The sequence below is a fragment of the Cherax quadricarinatus genome, chromosome 69 (genome assembly GCF_038502225.1).
Source record: "Cherax quadricarinatus isolate ZL_2023a chromosome 69, ASM3850222v1, whole genome shotgun sequence".
In the NCBI taxonomy this organism is placed as follows: domain Eukaryota; kingdom Metazoa; phylum Arthropoda; class Malacostraca; order Decapoda; family Parastacidae; genus Cherax; species Cherax quadricarinatus.
The window spans coordinates 23,309,398-23,331,897 of NC_091360.1; the positions used below are offsets into that span (position 1 = coordinate 23,309,398).

At 42.0% G+C, this 22,500-nt stretch overlaps 1 protein-coding gene across 1 annotated transcript in view; it reads right to left on the reverse strand.

The window, feature by feature from the left end:
* LOC138854791 (SUMO-interacting motif-containing protein 1-like) overlaps positions 1-22,500 on the reverse strand; it is a 221,912-nt gene that overhangs the window by 29,643 nt on the left and 169,769 nt on the right. Inside the window, exon 8 of the mRNA XM_070099883.1 lies at positions 2,386-2,449. Within this exon, the coding sequence (XP_069955984.1) occupies positions 2,386-2,449 (64 nt within the window). The remainder of the gene's footprint in view (positions 1-2,385; positions 2,450-22,500) is intronic.

Consider the following 22,500-nt stretch of genomic DNA (forward strand, 5'->3'; position numbering starts at 1 on the left):
GCTGAATTCAAGGACCCTGGTTGACTTCAACACCCCTGGCTGTGTTCAACATCCCTGGTTGTCTTCCAGACCCCTGGTTGTCTTCAAGATCCCTGGTTCTCTTCAAGATCTCTGGTAGTTTTCTACACCCCTGGCTGTTTGCAAGACCCCTGGCAATCTTCATGACCCCTGGGTATCTTCAAGACCCCAGACTGTTTTGAAAACCCTTAGCTGTCTTCAAGGCCCCTGGTTGTCTTCAAGATAACTGGTTGTCTTCACAACCCCTGGTTCGTCTTCAAGACCCCATGGCTGCCGTCAAGACACATGGCTGTTTCCAAAACCCCTGACTGTCTTCAAGACCCCTGACTGTCTTCAAGACCCCTGACTGTCTTCAAGACCCCTGACTGTCTTCAAGACCCCTGACTGTCTTCAAGACCCCTGACTGTCTTCAAGACCCCTGACTGTCTTCAAGACCCCTGACTGTCTTCAAGACCCCTGACTGTCTTCAAGACCCCTGACTGTCTTCAAGACCCCTGACTGTCTTCAAGACCCCTGACTGTCTTCAAGACCCCTGACTGTCTTCAAGACCCCTGACTGTCTTCAAGACCCCTGACTGTCTTCAAGACCCCTGACTGTCTTCAAGACCCCTGACTGTCTTCAAGACCCCTGACTGTCTTCAAGACCCCTGACTGTCTTCAAGACCCCTGACTGTCTTCAAGACCCCTGACTGTCTTCAAGACCCCTGACTGTCTTCAAGACCCCTGACTGTCTTCAAGACCCCTGACTGTCTTCAAGACCCCTGACTGTCTTCAAGACCCCTGACTGTCTTCAAGACCCCTGACTGTCTTCAAGACCCCTGACTGTCTTCAAGACCCCTGACTGTCTTCAAGACCCCTGACTGTCTTCAAGACCCCTGACTGTCTTCAAGACCCCTGACTGTCTTCAAGACCCCTGACTGTCTTCAAGACCCCTGACTGTCTTCAAGACCCCTGACTGTCTTCAAGACCCCTGACTGTCTTCAAGACCCCTGACTGTCTTCAAGACCCCTGACTGTCTTCAAGACCCCTGACTGTCTTCAAGACCCCTGACTGTCTTCAAGACCCCTGACTGTCTTCAAGACCCCTGACTGTCTTCAAGACCCCTGACTGTCTTCAAGACCCCTGACTGTCTTCAAGACCCCTGACTGTCTTCAAGACCCCTGACTGTCTTCAAGACCCCTGACTGTCTTCAAGACCCCTGACTGTCTTAAAGATCCCCTGACTGTCTTCAAGACCCGCTGACTGTCTTCAAGACCCCTGACTGTCTTAAAGATCCCCTGACTGTCTTCAAGACCCCTGACTGTCTTAAAGACCCCCTGACTGTCTTCAAGACCCATGACTGTCTTAAAGACCCCCTGACTGTCTTCAAGACCCATGACTGTCTTAAAGACCCCCTGACTGTCTTCAAGACCCCTGACTGTCTTAAAGATCCCCTGACTGTCTTCAAGACCCCTGACTGTCTTCAAGACCCCTGACTGTCTTCAAGACCCCTGACTGTCTTCAAGACCCCTGACTGTCTTCAAGACCCCTGACTGTCTTCAAGACCCCTGACTGTCTTCAAGACCCCTGACTGTCTTCAAGACCCCTGACTGTCTTCAAGACCCCTGACTGTCTTCAAGACCCATGGTTGTCTTCAAGACCCCTGACTGTCTTCAAGACCCCTGACTGTCTTCAAGACCCCTGACTGTCTTCAAGACCCCTGACTGTCTTCAAGACCCCTGACTGTCTTCAAGACCCCTGACTGTCTTCAAGACCCATGGTTGTCTTCAAGACCCCTGACTGTCTTCAAGACCCCTGACTGTCTTCAAGACCCCTGACTGTCTTCAAGACCCATGGTTGTCTTCAGGAGGGAGTTGGACAGACGAGTAAAATCAGTACCTGACCTGACCAGCCGGGCTGTTTTTCGTACGTCGGTTTGTGTCCGGCCAGCAGTAACAGCTAGGTTGATCAGGCCCTGAGTCAAAGCGAAGCCAGGTACACTCCTCCAGATATACTCCTCCAGGTATAAGGAAAGTTTAGTGCCTCTCAAAGCAGACTAGATTATTTTCACCAACGTTGATGAGGTCAGTTCCACCTTGTAAGTGTTAACATGTGTCGGTGAGACCAGTGTAAGTGTTAACATGTGTCGGTGAGACCAGTGTAAGTGTTAACATGTGTCGGTGAGACCAGTGTAAGTGTTAACATGTGTCGGTGAGACCAGTGTAAGATGGTACCTTAAATTACCTAGTAATGTACCACACTCTTAATGATCAAAAATAATCCCTGTTTTCCATAGCAATTACGCAATTTTACTCTTATCGATTTCTCTTTCTTTTTCAGTTATTTATATCATATTTTTACTGTTGTTAAGCACTTAGTCTTATATTACCTGCTGTTATTTCGAATATGTTCACTAAACTGATGAGGACACAAGCTGCACTGACTTCTCTTATCTGTAAAGTTAAAAACAAGGTCAAAATATTTTAATTACGTAAATACGTATCACTGCTATTTTTTTTTCATTTATGTTAATGTAAGAATTAATAATTTTTTATCAAAAGAACCTTAGAAAACTTACCTAACCTTATCATAACAAGCAGAGTTTAAAGCAGCCTAAACCAACTAAATATATTTTAGATAAGTTTACAATAATTTAATAATAATCAAACACAATGAAATATTTTTTTTCTTAGGTTCAGAATGATTTTTGCTAAATTACTACATGCATAAATTTTTGCTTGTCTTGTTCGGCAAGAAGGGAGTTGCTATTTAAGCCAAAATAGCAAGTTATACCTATACGGCACAATACACACATACACACACAGGAGCTATGAATCGATCCCTGCAACCACAAACAGGTATATATATATACATATATATATATATATATATATATATATATATATATATATATATATATATATATATATATATATATATATATATATATATATATATATATATATATATATATATATATATATATATATATAGGTAGTAGGTTGGTAGACAGCAACCACCCAGGGAAGTACTACCGTCCTGCCAGATGACTGTGAAACAGAAACCTGTAACTGTTTTGCATGATGGTAGGATTGCTGGTTTCTTTTTCTGTCTCATAAACACGCTAGATAACAGGGATATCTTGCTACTCCAACTTACACTTTGGTCACACTTCACAGACACGTACATGCATATATATATACATACATCTAGGTTTTTCTCCTTTTTCTAAATAGCTCTTGTTCTTCTTTATTTCTTCTATTGTACATGGAGAAGTGGAAAAGAATCTTTCCTCCGTAAGCCATGCATGTCATGTGAGGCGACTAAAATGCCGGGAGCAATGGGCTAGTAACCCCTTCTCCTGTAGACATTTACTAAAAAAGAGAAGAAGAAAAACTTTATAAAACTGGGATGCTTAAATGTGCGTGGATGTAGTGCGGATGACAAGAAACAGATGATTGCTGATGTTATGAATGAAAAGTAGTTGGATGTCCTGGCCCTAAGCGAAACAAAGCTGAAGGGGGTAGGGGAGTTTTGGTGGGGGAAAATAAATGGGATTAAATCTGGAGTATCTGAGAGAGTTAGAGGTAAGGAAGGGGTAGCAATAATGCTGAAGGATCAGTTATGGAAGGAGAAAAGAGAATATGAATGTGTAAATTCAAGGATTATGTAGATTAAAGTAAAGGTTGGATGCGAAAAGTGGGTCATAATAAGCGTGTATGCACCTGGAGAAGAGAGGAATGTAGAGGAGAGAGAGAGATTTTGGGAGATGTTAAGTGAATGTATAGGAGCCTTTGAACCAAGTGAGAGAGTAATTGTGGTAGGAGAAACTTTTAGAGAGGGTGTGGTAGGTAAGTTTGGGGTGCCAGGTGTAAATGATAATGGGAGCCCTTTGATTGAACTTTGTATAGAAAGGGGTTTAGTTATAGGTAATACATATTTTAAGAAAAAGAGGATAAATAAGTATACAAGATATGATGTAGGGCGAAATGATAGTAGTTTGTTGGATTATGTATTGGTAGATAAAAGACTGTTGAGTAGACTTCAGGATGTACATGTTTATAGAGGGGCCACAGATATATCAGATCACTTTCTAGTTGTAGCTACACTGAGAGTAAAAGGTAGATGGGATACAAGGAGAACAGAAGCATCAGGTAAGAGAGAGGTGAAGGTTTATAAACTAAAAGAGGAGGCAGTTAGGGAAAGATATAAACAGCTATTGGAGGATAGATGGGCTAATGAGAGCATAGGCAATGGGGTCGAAGAGGTATGGGGTAGGTTTAAAAATGTAGTGTTAGAGTGTTCAGCAGAAGTTTGTGGTTACAGGAAAGTGGGTGCAGGAGGGAAGAGGAGCGATTAGTGGAATGATGATGTAATGAGAGTAGTAAGGGAGAGAAAGTTAAGATAAGATAAGATAAGATAAGATTTCGTTCTGATTTTTAACCCCGGAGGGTTAGCCACCCAGGATAACCCAAGAAAGTCAGTGCATCATCGAGGACTGTCTAACTTATTTCCATTGGGGTCCTTAATCTTGTCCCCCAGGATGCGACCCACACCAGTCGACTAATACCCAGGTACCTATTTGCCAGGTACCTATTTGCTGCTAGGTGAACAGGACAACAGGTGTAAGGAAACTTGTCGAAATGTTTCCACCCGCCGGGAATCCAACCCGGGCCCTCCGTGTGTGAAGCGGGAGCATTAGCCACCAGACCACCGGGCCACCCACCTGAGCAGTTTTTACAAAGTAGAAGTGATGCAAGGAGGGAAGAGTATATGGAAAAAAAGAGAGAGGTTAAGAGAGTGGTGAAGCAATGTAAAAAGAGAGCAAATGAGAGAGTGGGTGAGAAGTTATCAACAAATTTTGTTGAAAATAAGAAAAAGTTTTGGAGTGAGATTAACAAGTTAAGGAAGCCTAGAGAACAAACGGATTTGTCAGTTAAAAATAGGAGAGGAGAGTTATTAAATGGAGAGTTAGAGGTATTGGGAAGATGGAGGGAATATTTTGAGGAATTGTTAAATGTTGATGAAGATAGGGAAGCTGTGATTTCGTGTATAGGGCAAGGAGGAATAACATCTTGTAGGAGTGAGAAGAGCCAGTTGTGAGTGTGGGGGAAGTTCGTGAGGCAGTAGGTAAAATGAAAGGGGGTAAGGCAGCTGAGATTGATGGGATAAAGATAGAAATGTTACAAGCAGGTGGGGATATAGTTTTGGAGTGGTTGGTGCAATTATTTAATAAATGTATGGAAGAGGGTAAGGTACCTAGGGATTGGCAGAGAGCATGCATAGTTCCTTTGTATGATGGCAAAGGGGACAAAAGAGAGTGCAAAAATTATAGGGGGATAAATCTGTTGAGTATACCTGGTAAAGTGTATGGTAGAGTTATTATTGAAAGAATTAAGAGTAAGACTGAGAATAGGATAGCAGATGAACAAGGAGGCTTTAGGAAAGGTAGGGGTGTGTGGACCAGGTGTTTACAGTGAAACATATAAGTGAACAGTATTTAGATAAGGCTAAAGAGGTTTTTGTAGCATTTATGGATTAGGAAAAGGCGTATTACAGGATGGATAGGGGGGAAATGTGGCAGATGTTGCAGGTGTATGGTATAGGAGGTAGGTTACTGAAAGCAGTGAAAAATTTTTACGAGGATAGTGAGGCTCAAGTTAGAGTATGTACGATAGAGGGAGATTTATTTCCCAGTAAAAGTAGGCCTTAGACAAGGATGTGTGATGTCACCGTGGTTGTTCAATATATTTATAGATGGGGTTGTAAGAGAAGGAAATGCGAGGGTCTTGGAAAGAGGTGTGGAGTTAAAAGATAAAGAATCACACACAAAGAGGGAGTTGTCACAGTTGCTCTTTGCTGATGACACTGTGCTCTTGGGTGATTCTGAAGAGAAGTTGCAGAGGTTGGTGGATGAATTTGGTAGGGTATGTAAAAGAAGGAAATTGAAAGTGAATACAGGAAAGAGTAAGGTTATGAGGATAACAAAAAGATTAGGTGATGAAAGATTGGATATCAGGTTGGAGGGAGAGAGTATTGAGGAGATGAATGTATTCAGATATTTGGGAGTGGACGTGTCAGCAGATGGGTCTATGAAAGATGAGGTGAATCACAGAATTGATGAGGGGGAAAAGGGTGAGCGGTGCACTTAGGAGTCTGTGGAGACAAAGAACTTTGTCCTTGGAAGCAAAGAGGGGAATGTATGAGAGTATAGTTTTACCAACGCTCTTATATGGGTGTGAAGCATGGGTGATGAATGTTGCAGCGACGAGAAGGCTGGAGGCAGTGGAGATGTCATGTCTGAGGGCAATGTGTGGTGTGAATATAATGCAGAGAATTCGTAGTTTGGAAGTTAGGAAGAGGTGTGGGATCGCCAAAGCTGTTGTCCAGAGGGCTGAGGAAGGGTTGTTGAGGTGGTTCGGACATGTAGAGAGAATGGAGCAAAACAGAGTGACTTCAAGAGTGTATCAGTCTGTAGTGGAAGGAAGGCGGGGTAGGGGTCGGCCTAGGAAAGGTTGGAGGGAGGGGGTAAAGGAGGTTTTGTGTGCGAGGTGATTGGACTTCCAGCGGGCATATGTGAGCGTGTTTGATAGGAGTGAATGGAGACAAATGGTTTTTAATACTTGACGTACTGTTGGAGTGTGAGCAAAGTAACATATATGAAGGGGTTCAGGGAAACCGGCAGGCCGGACTTGAGTCCTGGAGATGGGAAGTACAGTGCCTGCACTCTGAAGGAGGGGTGTTAATGTTGAAGTTTAAAAACTGTAGTGTAAAGCACCCTTCTGGCAAGACAGTGATGGAGTGAATGATGGTGAAAGTTTTTCTTTTTCGGACCACCCTGCCTTGGTGGACCACCCTGCCTTGGTGGACCACCCTGCCTTGGTGGACCACCCTGCCTTGGTGGGCCACCCTGCCATGGTGGACCACCCTGCCTTGGTGGACCACCCTGCCATGGTGGACCACCCTGCCATGGTGGACCACCCTGCCTTGGTGGACCACCCTGCCTTGGTGGACCACCCTGCCTTGGTGGGCCACCCTGCCATGGTGGACCACCCTGCCTTGGTGGACCACCCTGCCTTGGTGGGCCACCCTGCCATGGTGGACCACCCTGCCTTGGTGGACAAACCTGCCATGGTGGACCACCCTGCCTTGGTGGGAATCAGCCAGTGTGTTAATAATAATAAATAAATAAATATATATATATTATATATATATATATATATACATATATATATATATATATATATATATATATATATATATATATATATATATATATATATATATATATATATATATATATATATATATATATATATATATTTATATATATATATATATACATACATATATATATATATATATATATATATATATATATATATATATATATATATATATATATATATATATATATATATATATATATATGCATATATATATATATATATATATATATATATATATATATATATATATATATATATATATATATATATATATATATATATATATTTAAATATATATATATATATATATGCAATAAGATCACAGTAAACAGGTGATTTCAAAATATGCAAAACAACCACTCTGAAAGAATAGAGAAATTCCAAGCGCTTTCGTGACTACTCACATTATCAAGGTTGTGGGATCTGATAGTGAGGTGCTGGCCAGACCCCTTATATAGCTTCCTTGGATGCTTTACTTTCATAGTTCCTTGATAATGTGAGTAGTCACGACAGCGCTTGGAATTTCTCTATTCTGTCAGAGTGGTGGTTTTGCATATATATATATGTATATATATATATATATATATATATCTCTATATATATATATATATATATATATATATATATATATATATATATATATATATATATATATATATATATATATATATATATATATATATATATATATATATATATATATATATATATATATATATATATATATATATGTCGTGCAGAATAGGCAGAACTTGCCATCTTGGCTTAAATAGCAACGCTCGTCTTGCCATATAGGACAAGTGAAAATTTGTATATGCAATAATTTCGCCAAGATCATTCTGAACCTAACGAAAAAAATATGTTTCACTGTGTTTGTTTAGTATTAAATTATTGTAAACAAATCTAAAATATATTTAGTTGGGTTAGGCTAAAATAAATTGTTCTTCTTATGATAAGGTTAGGTAAGTTTTCTAAGTTCCTTTTGGTGCAAAATTATAAATTTTTACATTAACATTAATAAAAAAATATATCTTTAAACGCATAAGAGAAAATTTTAGAAAGGACTTAATTTTAAATGAGTTCTTGCTAATTGACCAGATTTACATATTCGGCACGACATATATATATATATATATATATATATATATATATATATATATATATATATATATATATATATATATATATATATATATATATATATATATATATATATATATATATATATATATGTATATATTTTATCACACTGGCCGATTCCCACCAAGGCAGGGTGGCCCGAAAAAGAAAAACTTTCACCATCATTCACTCCATCACTGTCTTGCCAGAAGGGTGCTTTACACTACAGTTTTTAAACTTCAACATTAACACCCCTCCTTCAGAGTGCAGGCACTGTACTTCCCATCTCCAGGACTCAAGTCCGGCCTGCCGGTTTCCCTGAACCCCTTCATAAATGTTACTTTGCTCACACTCCAACAGCACGTCAAGTATTAAAAACCATTTGTCTCCATTCACTCCTATCAAACACGCTCACGCATGCCTGCTGGAAGTCCAAGCCCCTCGCACACAAAACCTCCTTTACCCCCTCCCTCCAACCTTTCCTAGGCCGACCCCTACCCCGCCTTCCTTCCACTACAGACTGATACACTTTTGAAGTCACTCTGTTTCGCTCCATTCTCTCTACATGTCCGAACCACCTCAACAACCCTTCTTCAGCCCTCTGGACAACAGTTTTGGTAATCCCACACCTCCTCCTAACTTCCAAACTACGAATTCTCTGCGTTATATTCACACCACACATTGCCCTCAGACATGACATCTCCACTGCCTCCAGCCTTCTCCTCGCTGCAACATTCATCACCCATGCTTCACACCCATATAAGAGCTTTGGTAAAACTATACTCTCATACGTTCCCCTCTTTGCCTCCAAGGACAAAGTTCTTTGTCTCCACAGACTCCTAAGTGCACCGCTCACCCTTTTCCCCTCATCAATTCTATGATTCACCTCATCTTTCATAGACCCATCCGCTGACACGTCCACTCCCAAATATCTGAATACATTCACCTCCTCCATACTCTCTCCCTCCAATCTGATATTCAATCTTTCATCACCTAATCTTTTTGTTATCCTCATAACCTTACATTTTCCTGTATTCACTTCTAATTTTCTTCTTTTGCACACCCTACCAAATTCATCCACCAATCTCTGCAACTTCTCTTCAGAATCTCCCAAGAGCACAGTGTCATCAGCAAAGAGCAACTGTGACAACTCCCACTTTATGTATGATTCTTTATCTTTTAACTCCACACCTCTTGCCAAGACCCTCGCATTTCCTTCTCTTACAACCCCATCTATAAATATATTAAACAACCACGGTGACATCACACATCCTTGTCTAAGGCCTACTTTTACTGGGAAATAATTTCCCTCTTTCCTACATACTCTAACTTGAGCCTCACTATCCTCATAAAAACTCTTCACTGCTTTCAGTAACCTACCTCCTACATCATACACCTGCAACATCTGCCACATTGCCCCCCTATCCACCCTGTCATACGCCTTTTCCAAATCCATAAATGCCTCAAAGACCTCTTTAGCCTTATCTAAATACTGTTCACTTATATGTTTCACTGTAAACACCTGGTCCACACACCCCCTACCTTTCCTAAAGCCTCCTTGTTCATCTGCTATCCTATTCTCAGTCTTACTCTTAATTCTTTCAATAATAACTCTACCATACACTTTACCAGGTATACTCAACAGACTTATCCCCCTATAATTTTTGCACTCTCTTTTGTCCCCTTTGCCTTTATACAAAGGAACTATGCATGCTCTCTGCCAATCAATAGGTACCTTACCCTCTTCCATACATTTATTAAATAATTGCACCAACCACTCCAAAACTATATCCCCACCTGCTTTTAACATTTCTATCTTTATCTCATCAATCCCAGCTGCCTTACCCCCTTTCATTTTACCTACTGCCTCACGAACTTCCCCCACACTCACAACTGGCTCTTCCTCACTCCTACAAGATGTTTTTCCTCCTTGCCCTATACACGAAATCACAGCTTCCCTATCTTCATCGACATTTTACAATTCCTCAAAATATTCCCTCCATCTTCCCAATACCTCTAACTCTCCATTTAATAACTCTCCTCTCCTATTTTTAATTGACAAATCCATTTGTTCTCTAGGCTTCCTTAACTTGTTAATCTCACTCCAAAACTTTTTCTAATTTTCAACAAAATTTGTTGATAACATCTCACCCACTCTCTCGTTTGCTCTCTTTTTACATTGCTTCACCACTCTCTTAACCTCTCTCTTTTTCTCCATATACTCTTCCCTCCTTGCATCACTTCTACTTTGTAAAAATTTCTCATATGCTATCTTTTTCTCCCTTACTACTCTCTTTACATCATCATTCCACCAATCGCTCCTCTTCCCTCCCGCACTCACTTTCCTGTAACCACAAACTTCTGCTGAACACTCTAACACTACATTTTTAAACCTACCCCATACCTCCTATGCTCTCATTAGCCCATCTATCCTCCAATAGCTATTTATATCTTACCCTAACTGCCTCCTCTTTTAGTTTATAAACCTTCACCTCTCTCTTCCCTGATGCTTCTATTCTCCTTGTATCCCATCTACCTTTTACTCTAAGTGTAGCTACAACTAGAAAGTGATCTGATATATCTGTGGCCCCTCTATACACATGCACATCCTGAAGTCTACTCAACAGTCTTTTATCTACCAATACATAATCCAACAAACTACTGTCATTTCGCCCTACATCATATCTTGTATACTTATTTATCCTCTTTTTCTTAAAATATGTATTACCTATAACTAAACCCCTTTCTATACAAAGTTCAATCAAAGGGCTCCCATTATCATTTACACCTGGCACCCCAAACTTACCTACCACACCCTCTCTAAAAGTTTCTCCTACTTTAGCATTCAGGTCCCCTACCACAATGATTCGCTCACTTGGTTCAGAGGCTCCTATACATTCACTTAACATCTCCCAAAATCTCTCTCTCTCCTCTACATTCCTCTCTTCTCCAGGTGCATACACGCTTATTATGACCCACTTTTCGCATCCAACGTTTACTTTAATCCACATAATTCTTGAATTTACACATTCATATTCTTTTTTCTCCTTCCATAACTGATCCTTCAACATTACTGCTACCCCTTCCTTTGCTCTAACTCTCTCAGATACTCCAGATTTAATCCCATTTATTTCCCCCCTCCAAAACTCCCCTACCCACTTCAGCTTTGTTTCGCTTAGGGCCAGGACATCCAATTTCTTTTCATTCATAACATCAGCAATTATGTGTTTCTTACCATCCGCACTACATCCACGCACATTTAAGCATCCCAGTTTTATAATATATATATATATATATATATATATATATATATATATATATATATATATATATATATATATATATATATATATATATATATATATATATATATATATATATATATATATATATATATATATATATATATATATATATATATATATATATATATATATATATATATATATATATATGTCGTGCCGAATATGTAAAACTGGTCAATTAGCAAGAACTCATTTAAAATTATGTCCTTTCTAAAATTTTCTCTTATACGTTTAAAGACATATTTTTTTCAATAATGTTAATGTAAAAAAATTTAATTTTGCACCAAAAGAATCTTAGAAAACTTACCTAACCTTATTATAACAAGAACAATTTATTTTAGCCTAACTCTACTAAATATATTTTAGATTTGTTTATAATAATTTAAAACTAAACAAACACAGTGAAATATATTTTTCTCGTTAGGTTCAGAATGATTTTGGAGAAATTATTGCATACACAAATTTTTGCTTGTCCTATATGGCAAGATGAACGTTGCTATTTAAGCAAAGATCGCAAATTCTGCCTATTCGGCACGACATATATGTATATACATGTATATATATACATATATATATATATATTAGTACACCTGGTAAAGTGTATGGTAGAGTTATTATTGAAAGAATTAAGAGTAAGACGGAGAATAGGATAGCAGATGAACAAGGAGGCTTTAGGAAAGGTAGGGGGTGTGTGGACCAGGTGTTTACAGTGAAACATATAAGTGAACAGTATTTAGATAAGGCTAAAGAGGTTTTTGTGGCGTTTATGGATTTTGAAATGGCGTATGACAGGGAGGATAGGGGGCAATGTGGCAGATGTTGCAGGTGTATGATGTAGGAGGTAGGTTACTGAAAGCAGTGAAGAGGTTTCACGAGGATAGTGAGGCTCAAGGTAGACTAATTAGGCGAGAGGAAGATTATTTCCCAGCAAAAGTAGGCCTTAAACGAGGATGTCACCGTGGTTGTTCAACATATTTATAGATGGGGTTGTAAGAGAAGTAAATGCGAGGGTGTTGACAAGAGGTGTGGAGTTAAAAGATAAAGAATCAAACATAAAGTGGGAGTTGTCACAGTTGCTCTTTGCTGATGACACTGTTCTCTTGGGAGATTCTGAAGAGAAGTTGCAGAGGTAGGTGGATGAATTTGGTAGGGTGTGCAATAGAAGAAAATTAAAAGTGAATATTTGAAAGTGTAAGGTGATGAAGATAACAAAAAAAATAGGTAATGAAAGACTGGATATCAGATTGGAGGGAGAGAGAGTATGGAGGAGGTGAATGTATTGAGATACTTAGGAGTGGATGTGTCAGCAGATGGGTGTATGAAAGATGAGGCGAATCATAGAAATGACGAGGGGAAAAACGTGAGTGGCGCACTTAGGAGTCTATGGAGACAAAGAACTTTGTCCATGGAAGCAAAGAGGGGAATGTATGAGAGTATAGTTATACCAACGCTCTTATATGGGTGTGAAGCATGGGTGATGAATGTTGCAGCGAGGAGAAGGCTGGAGGCAGTGGAGATGTTATGCCTGAGGTTAATGTCTGGTGTGAATATAATGCAGAGAATTCATAGTTTGGAAATTAGGAGAAGGTGTGGGCTTACTATAACTATTATCCAGAGGGCTGAGGAGGGGTTGTTGAGGTGGTTTGGACATGTAGAGAGAGTGGAACAAAATAGAATGACTTAGTGTATAAATCTGTAATAGAGGGAAGGCGGTGTAGGATTCGGCCTAGGAAAGGCTGGAGGGAGGGGGTAAACGTGGTTTTGTGGGAAAGGGGCTTGTTTTTCCAGCAAGCAAGTCGTCGAGTATTGTAAGATGACCACCACCATGAAGATCTGTGTAGTCTGCAGAAAGGGTAAGGGACGAAAACAGGCCTGGATTGCTTGCCATCTCTGTGGTCAATGGTCCCATGGCGTATACAGGGATTTTATACCAGTGAGCACACTTGACAAACTCAGAGAGATGCTTTTGGGTCTGCCCAAACAAGATACACTTGTGTGAGGAAATGACATCTATATTAAAAGACAAGAACACCAATAAAACATCCTTCTTGAAAGATATGTCAGCATGGTATGACACCTGGGAAAATAAGATGGGTGATATATGAAAATTCACACACACACACCAACTATTAAATCTCTGCACCAAATTCACCTAAAACCAGTAAATAGTAGAGCCTACATGACTAGAAAATACGCTTGACCTTATCTTCACTAACAATGATGATCTGATATGTAATACAACTGTATCAAAGACAATACACTCAGATCACAGCATAACAGAGGTACAGACATGTATGCACAGGGCTCCGGACAAGCAAAATGTGAGCAGTGATGATGGTTTCTTCACGAAATTCAATTTCAATAGCAAAAACATACAATGGGATCAAGTAAACCATGTCCTAAATGAAACAAGTTGGGAAGATATCCTAAACAACATGGATCCGAACCATACCCCCGGCCGGGATTGAACCCGCGGTCATAGAGTCTCAAAACTCCAGCCCGTCGCGTTAGCCACTAGACCAGCTAGCCACAATAAAATTCATCCAACTAGGTATATTTCTACACCATAGGAAGGTTAGCACAGGCACCTCTGTGGTGTAGAAATATACCTAGTTGGGTGAATCTTATTGTGGCTAGCTGGTCTAGTGGCTAACGCGACGGGCTGGAGTTTTGAGACTCTATGACCGCGGGTTCAATCCCGGCCGGGGGTATGGTTTGTTTGCAATCGTGTCATTACGATTTCTTAAGTCATGGATCCGAACATTTGCCATGAAAAAAAATGAATTCTGTGGTTCTTGAGATCTGCTCAAGACACATTCCATTAAGAAAAAGAAAGAGAAGATGCAAAGTAGAAAGAGAGAGATGTTTCCTATGCAGACGAATCTGAAGAGTCACAGAGCTGCTGAGTGGGGCCAATACATCTGAAATACGAAGGGAGGCACTAGTCTATGAAATTGCAAATATCGAACTTAAGCTGAAGGAATCTTACAGAAGACAAGAATCACAGGAAGAACTAAAAGCCATAAAGGAAACTGAAAAAAAAAATACTTCTTCTCTTATGCCAAATCTAAGAGAAAAACAACATCCAGTATTGGATCCCTGCTTAGGCGGGATGCGACATACACAGATGATAGCCAAGAAATGAGTGAGATACTAGAGTCCCAATATGACTCAGTGTTCAGCGAGCCACTGCCCAGATTAAGAGCCGACAATCCAAATGAATTCTTTATGAATGAAACCCAAAATTTGGTCATCCCAAAAATCCCGGATATTATTCTAACTCCACAAGTCTTTGAAGAGGCAGTTAATGACATGCCCATGTACTCTGCCCCAGGCCCAGACTCGTGGAACTCCTGTGTTCATCAAGAATTGCAAGAAGTCCCTATCACGTGCCTTCAGCATTTTATGGAGAGGAAGCATGGACACAGGGATCATCCCACACACACTAAAAATAACAGACATAGCCCCACTCCACAAAGGTGGCAGTAAAGCAATTGCAAAGAACTACATACAGACCGATAGCACTAACATCCCATATCATAAAAAACTTTGAGAGGGTTCTAAGAAGCAAGATAGCCAACCACCTAGATACCCATCAGTTACACAACCCAGGGCAACACGGGTTTAGAGCAGGTCGCTCCTGCCTGTCCCAGTTACTGGACCACTATGACAAGGTCGTGGACGCTGTAGAGGATAAACAAAATACAGATGTAGTATACACAGACTTTGCAAAAGCTTTCGACAAGTGTGACCATGGTGTAATAGCACACAAAATGTGTGATAAAGGAATAACAGGAAAAGTTGGTAGATGGATCTATGACTTCCTGACAAATAGAACACAAAGAGTAATAGCAAACAGAGTAAAGTCCCAGGCAGCCATGGTAAAAAGCTCTGTTCCACAAGGCACAGTACTCGCTCCCATTCTGCTCCTCAACCTCATTTCTAACACAGATAGGCATGTAAGCCACAGCTCCGTGTCTTCCTTTGCGAATGACACCCAGACCACCATGGCAGTGAACTCCATCGAAGACACAGCGAGACTCCAAGTGGACATCAACCAAATCTTCGAATGGGCCACTCAGAACAATGTGAAGTTTAACGACGAGAAATTTCAACTACTCAGATATGGGAAACTTGACGAAATTAAAAAAGTGTCAGGGTATACAACAAATTCTAACCATACAATTGAGCGGGAAATTAATGTGAAGGACCTGGGAGTGATAATGTCAGAGGATCTCGCCTTCAAAGACCACAACGATGTATTTACCTCATCTGCTAGGAAAATGATAGGATGGATAATGAGGACCTTCAAAACTAGGGATGCCAAGCCCATGAGGATTCTCTTCAAATTGTTTGTGCTCTCTAGGCTGGTATATTGCTGTACACTAATGGCCCCCTTCAAGGCTGGCGACATTGCAAACCTGGAGAGTGTACATGAACTTTCACGGCACACATAAATACGATGAGGCACCTAAACTACTGAGAACAGTAGAAGGTCCTTGATCTGTATTCCCACGAATGCAGGCGAGAGAGATACATGATAATATACACTTGGAAGATCCTGGAAGGATTGGTACCAAACCTGCACACGAAAACCACTCCCTATGAAAGCAAAAGACTCAGCAGGAGATGCAACATTCCCCTGATGAAAAGTAGGGGCGCCACGAGTACACTGAGAGACAACACAATAAGTGTCCGGGGCCCAAGACTGTTCAACTGCCTCCCAGCATACATAAGGGGGATTACCAATAGACCCCTGGCTGTCTTCAAGAAGGCACTGGACAGGCACCTAAAGTCAGTACCTGACCAACCGGGCTGTGATTCGTACGTCAGCTTCCGTGCGGCCAGCAGTGACAGCCTGGTTTATAAGACCCTAATCCACAATTAGGCCTGGTCTCAGACCGGGCCGCGGGGGCGTTGACGTCCGAAACCCTCTCCAGGTAAACTCCAGGTAAGCGTGCGGGAGCGTGTTAGATAGGAGAGAATGGAGACAAATGGTTTTAAGGACTTGACGTGCTGTTGGAGTGTGAACAAGGTAACATTTATTAAGGGATTCAGGAACACCGGCAGGCCGGACTTGAGCACTGGAGATGGGAAGTACAGTCTTGGAGAAGAAGTTGAAGGTGTGGTATACAAATGCAGATGGAATAACAAATAAGTATGAGGAGTTGCACGAAAGAATCAAGGAGACATCCCCAGACATAATAGCACTCACAGAAACAAAACTCACCAGAATAATAACAGATTCAATCTTTCCATCCGGATATCAAATCCTCAGGAAAGACAGAGGGAGGAGAGGGGGAGGAGGAGTTGCACTGCTCATTAAAAACCAGTGGGATTTTGAGAAAATGGAAGGAATGGATGGAACGGGCGAAAGGGACTACTTAGTAGGAACAATCCAGTCTGAGGGACATAAGATGATAATTGCAGTAATGTACAACCCACCACAGAACTGCAGGAGGCCAAGAGAAGAATACGATAAGAGCAACAGAGCAATGGTCGACACACTAGCCGAGGTGGCCAGGAGAGCACACATGGGGGGAGCAAAGTTGCTAGTTATGAGTGATTTCAATCACAAGGAGATTGACTGGGAAAACCTGGAGCCCCATGGGGGTCCCGAAACATGGAGAGCCAAGATGAAGGATGTGGTACTGGAAAACCTCATGCATCAACATGTTAGAGACACTACCAGAGAGAGAGGAGAGGATGAACCAGCAAGACCGGACCTTGTATTCACCTTGAGTAGTTCAGACATCGAGGATATCATGTATGAAAGGCTACTGGGAGCTAGTGATCATGTGGTTCTGTGCTTCGACTACATAGTTGAGCTCCAAGTGGAGAGAGTAGCAGGAATAGGGTGGGAAAAACCAAACTACAAAAGGGGGAACTACTAAGGCATGAGGAACTTCCTTCAAGACATTCAGTGGGAGAGGGAACTGACAGGAAAACCAGTACAAGAAATGATGAACTATGTCGCAACAAAATGCAAGGAGGCAGAGGAGAGGTTTGTTCCCAAGGGAAACAGAAATAATGGGAAGAACAGAAAGAGTCCTTGGTTCACTCAAAGGTGTAGGGAGGCAAAAACTAGGTGTACTAGAGAATGGAAAAGGTACAGAAGACAGAGAACTCAGAAAAATAAAGAGATTAGCCGAAGAGCCAGAAACGAATATGCACAGATAAGAAGGGAGGCTCAGCGACAATATGAAAATGACATAGCATCGAAAGTCAAGACTGACCCGAAGCTGTTGTACAGCCACATCAGGAGGAAAACAACAGTCAAGGACCAGGTAATCAGACTGAGGAAGGGTGATGGGGAATTCACAAGAAACGACCGGGAGGTATGTCAGGAGCTCAACACGAGATTAAAAGAAGTATTTACAGTGGAAACCAGTAGGACTCCAGGAAATCAGAACAGGGGGGTACACCAGCAAGTGCTGGATGAGGTACATATAACCAAGGAGGAGGTGAAGAAGCTGCTATGCGAACTTGACACCTCAAAGGCGGTGGGACCAGACAACATCTCTCCGTGGGTCCTTAAAGAGAGAGCAGAGATATTGTGTGTGCCATTAACAAAGATCTTCAACACATCATTTGAAACTGGGCAACTCCCTGAGGTATGGAAGATGGCAAATGTAGTCCCAAATTTTAAAAAGAGAGACAGACATGAGGAACTAAACTACAGACCTGTATCACTAACGTGTATAGTATGCAAGGTTATGGAGAAGATCATCAGGAGGAGAGTGGTGGAGCACCTGGAAAGAAACCAGTGTATAACTGACAACCAACACGGTTTCAGGGAAGGAAAATCCTGTCACAAACCTACCAGAATTTTATGACAAGGTGACAGAAGTAAGACAAGAGAGAGAGAGGGGTGGATCGACTGCATTTTTTTGGACTGCAAGAAGGTATTCAGCACAGTTCCTCACAAGAGGTTACTGCAAAAGCTAGAGGACCAGGCACACATAACAGGAAAGGCACTGCAACTACAAATAGGTGAGTGCAAATAGGCGAGTACACACACACACATCATATGGTTCTGCGCTTTGACTACATAGTTGAGCTACATGCGGAGAGAGTAGCTGGAATTGGATGGGAAAAACGAAACTACAAAAGGGGGGACTACTCAGGCATGAGGAACTTCCTGCAAGATGTTCAGTGGAAGAGAGAACTGACAGGAAAACCAGTACAAGAAATGATAGACTGTGTGACAACAAAATGCAAGGAGGCAGAGGAGAGGTTTGTTCCCAAGGGAAACAGAAATAGTGGGAAGACAAGAACAAGTCCTTGGTTCACTCAAAGGTGTAGGGAGGCTAAAACTAGGTGTACTAGAGAATGGAAAAGGTACAGAAGACAGAGAACTCAGGAAAATAAAGAGATCAGCCTAAGAGCCAGAAACGAATGTGCACAGTCAAGTCTGACCCGAAGCTGTTGTATAGCTACATCAGGAGGAAAACAACAGTCAAGGACCAGGTAATCAGACTGAGGAAGGATAATGGGGAGTTCACAAGGAAATCAGAGCAGGGAGGTACACCAACAAGTGCTAGACGAGGTACACATAACCAAGGAGGAGGTGAAGAAGCTGCTATGTGAACTTGACATCTCAAAGGCAGTGAGACCAGACAACATCTCTCCGTGGGTCCTTAGAGACGGAGCAGAGATGCTGTGTGTCCCACTAACAAAGATCTTCAACACATCCATTGACACTGAGCAACTCCCTGAGGCATGAAAGATGGCAAATGTAGTCCCAGTTTTTAAAAAAGGAGACAGACACGAGGCATTAAGCTACAGACCTGTGTCACTAACATGCATAGTATTCAAAGTCATGGAGAATATCATCAGAAAGAGAGTGGTGGAGCACCTGGAAAGAAACAAGTGTATAATCGACAACCAACACGGTTTCAGGGAAGGAAAATCCTGTGTCATAAACCTATTGGAGTTTTATGACAAAGTGACAGAAGTAAGACAAGAGAGAGAGAGGGGTGGATAGACTGCATGTTCTTGGACTGCAAGAAGGCCTTCGACACAGTTCCTCATGAGAGGTTACTGCAAAAGCTAGCGGACCAGGCACACATAACAGGAAAGGCACTACAATGGATCAGAGAATACCTGACAGGGAGGCAACAACGAGTCATGGTACGTGACAAGGTGTCAGAGTGTGGGCGCCTGTGACAAGCGGGGTTCCACAGGGGTCGGTCCTAGGACCTGTGCTGTTCTTGGTATATGTGAACGACATAACGGAAGGGATAAACTCAGAAGTCTCCTTGTTCGCAGATGATGTGAACTTAATGAGGAGAATTAAATCGGTCGAGGATCAGGCAGGACTACAAAGAGACCTGGACAGGCTACAAGCCTGGTCCAGCAACTGGTTCCTTGAATTTAACCCTGCCAAATGCAAAGTCATGAAGATTGGGGAAGGTCAAAGAAGACCGCAGACACAGTATAGTCTAGGTGGCCAAAGACTGCAAACCTCACTCAAGGAAAAAGTCCTTGGAGTGAGTATAACACCGAGCATATCTCCTGAGGCGCACATCAATCAGATAACTGCTGCAGCATACGGGCGTCTGGCAAACCAAAGGATAGCGTTCCGATACCTCAGTAAGGAATCGTTCAAGACTCTGTTCACCATTTACGTCAGGCCCATACTGGAGTATGCAGCACCAGTTTCGAATCCACACCTAGTCAAGCACGTCAAGAAATTAAAGAAAGTTCAAAGGTTTGCAACAAGACTAGTCCCAGAGCTAAGGGGACTGTCCTAAAAAGATAGGTTAAGGGAAATTGGCCTGACGACACGGGGAGACATGATAACGACATATAAAATACTGCACAGAATAGACAAGGTGGACAAAGACAAGATGTTCCAGAGATGGGACACAGAAACAAGGGATCGCAATTGGAAGTTGAAGACTCAAATGAGTCAAAAGGATGTTAGGAAGTATTTCTTCAGTCATAGAGTTGTCAGGCCGTGGAATAGCCTAGAAAGTGACGTAGTGGAGGCGGGAACCATACATAGTTTTAAGACGAGGTTTGATAAAGCTCATGGAGCAGGGAGAGAGAGGACCTAGTAGCAATCAGTGAAGAGGCGGGGCCAGGAGCTATGACTCGACCCCTGCAACCACAAATAGGTGATTACACACACACACACAAACACACACACACACACACACACACACACACACACACACACACACACACACACACACACACACACATACACACACACACAAAGAAATATAGAAGGCAAAGGACCCAGGAGAATAAGGAGAACAGTCGTAGAGCCAGAAACGAATATGCACAGATAAGAAGAGAGGCCCAAAGACAATATGAAAATGACATAGCAGCGAAAGCCAAATCTGACCCGAAACTGTTGTACAGCCACATCAGGAGGAAAACAACAGTCAAGGACCAGGTAATCAGGCTAAGGAAGGAAGGAGGAGAGACAACAAGAAATGACCGTGAAGTATGTGAAGAACTCAACAAGAGATTTAAAGAAGTGTTCACAGAGGAGACAGAAGGGACTCCAGAAAGACGGAGAGGTGGGGCATACCACCAAGTGCTGGACACAGTGCACACAACCGAGGAAGAAGTGAAGAGGCTTCTGAGTGAGCTAGATACCTCAAAGGCAATGGGGCCAGATAACATCTCCCCATGGGTAATGAGAGAGGGAGCAGAGGCGCTATGTGTACCCCTAACAACAATATTCAATACATCTATCGAAACAGGGAGATTGCCTGAGGCATGGAAGACAGCAAATGTAGTCCCAATCTTTAGAAAAGGAGACAGACATGAAGCATTAAACTACAGACCAGTGTCACTGACATGTATAGTATGTAAAATCATGGAGAAGATTATCAGGAGAAGAGTGGTGGAACACCTAGAAAGGAACGATCTCATCAACAGCAGCCAACATGGTTTCAGGGACGGGAAATCCTGTGTCACAAACCTACTGGAGTTCTATGACATGGTGACAGCAGTAAGACAAGAGAGAGAGGGGTGGGTGGATTGCATTTTCTTGGACTGCAAGAAGGCGTTTGACACAGTTCCACACAAGAGATTGGTGCAAAAACTGGAGGACCAAGCAGGGATAACAGGGAAGGCACTACAATGGATCAGGGAATACTTGTCAGGAAGACAGCAGCGAGTCATGGTACGTGGCGAGGTGTCAGAGTGGGCACCTGTGACCAGCGGGGTCCCGCAGGGGTCAGTCCTAGGACCAGTGCTGTTTCTGGTATTTGTGAACGACATGACGGAAGGAATAGACTCTGAGGTGTCCCTGTTTGCAGATGACGTGAAGTTGATGAGAAGAATTCACTCGATCGAAGACCAGACAGAACTACAAAGGGATCTGGACAGGCTGCAGACCTGGTCCAGCAATTGGCTCCTGGAGTTCAATCCCACCAAGTGCAAAGTCATGAAGATTGGGGAAGGGCAAAGAAGGCCGCAGACGGAGTACAGTCTAGGGGGTCAGAGACTACAAACCTCACTCAAGGAAAAAGATCTTGGGGTGAGTATAACACCAGGCACATCTCCTGAAGCGCACATCAACCAAATAACTGCTGCAGCATATGGGCGCCTAGCAAACCTCAGAACAGCATTCCGACCCCTTAATAAGGAATCGTTCAGGACCCTGTACACCGTGTACGTTAGGACATGATAACGAGATATAAAATACTGATAGGAATTGACAAGGTGGACAAAGACAGGATATTCCAAAGATGGGACACAGCAACAAAGGGACACAGTTGGAAGTTGAAGACACAGATGAATAACAGGGATGATAGGAAGTATTTCTTGAGTCACAGAGTAGTCACGAAGTGGAATAGTTTGGGATGCGATGTAGTGGAGGCAGGATCC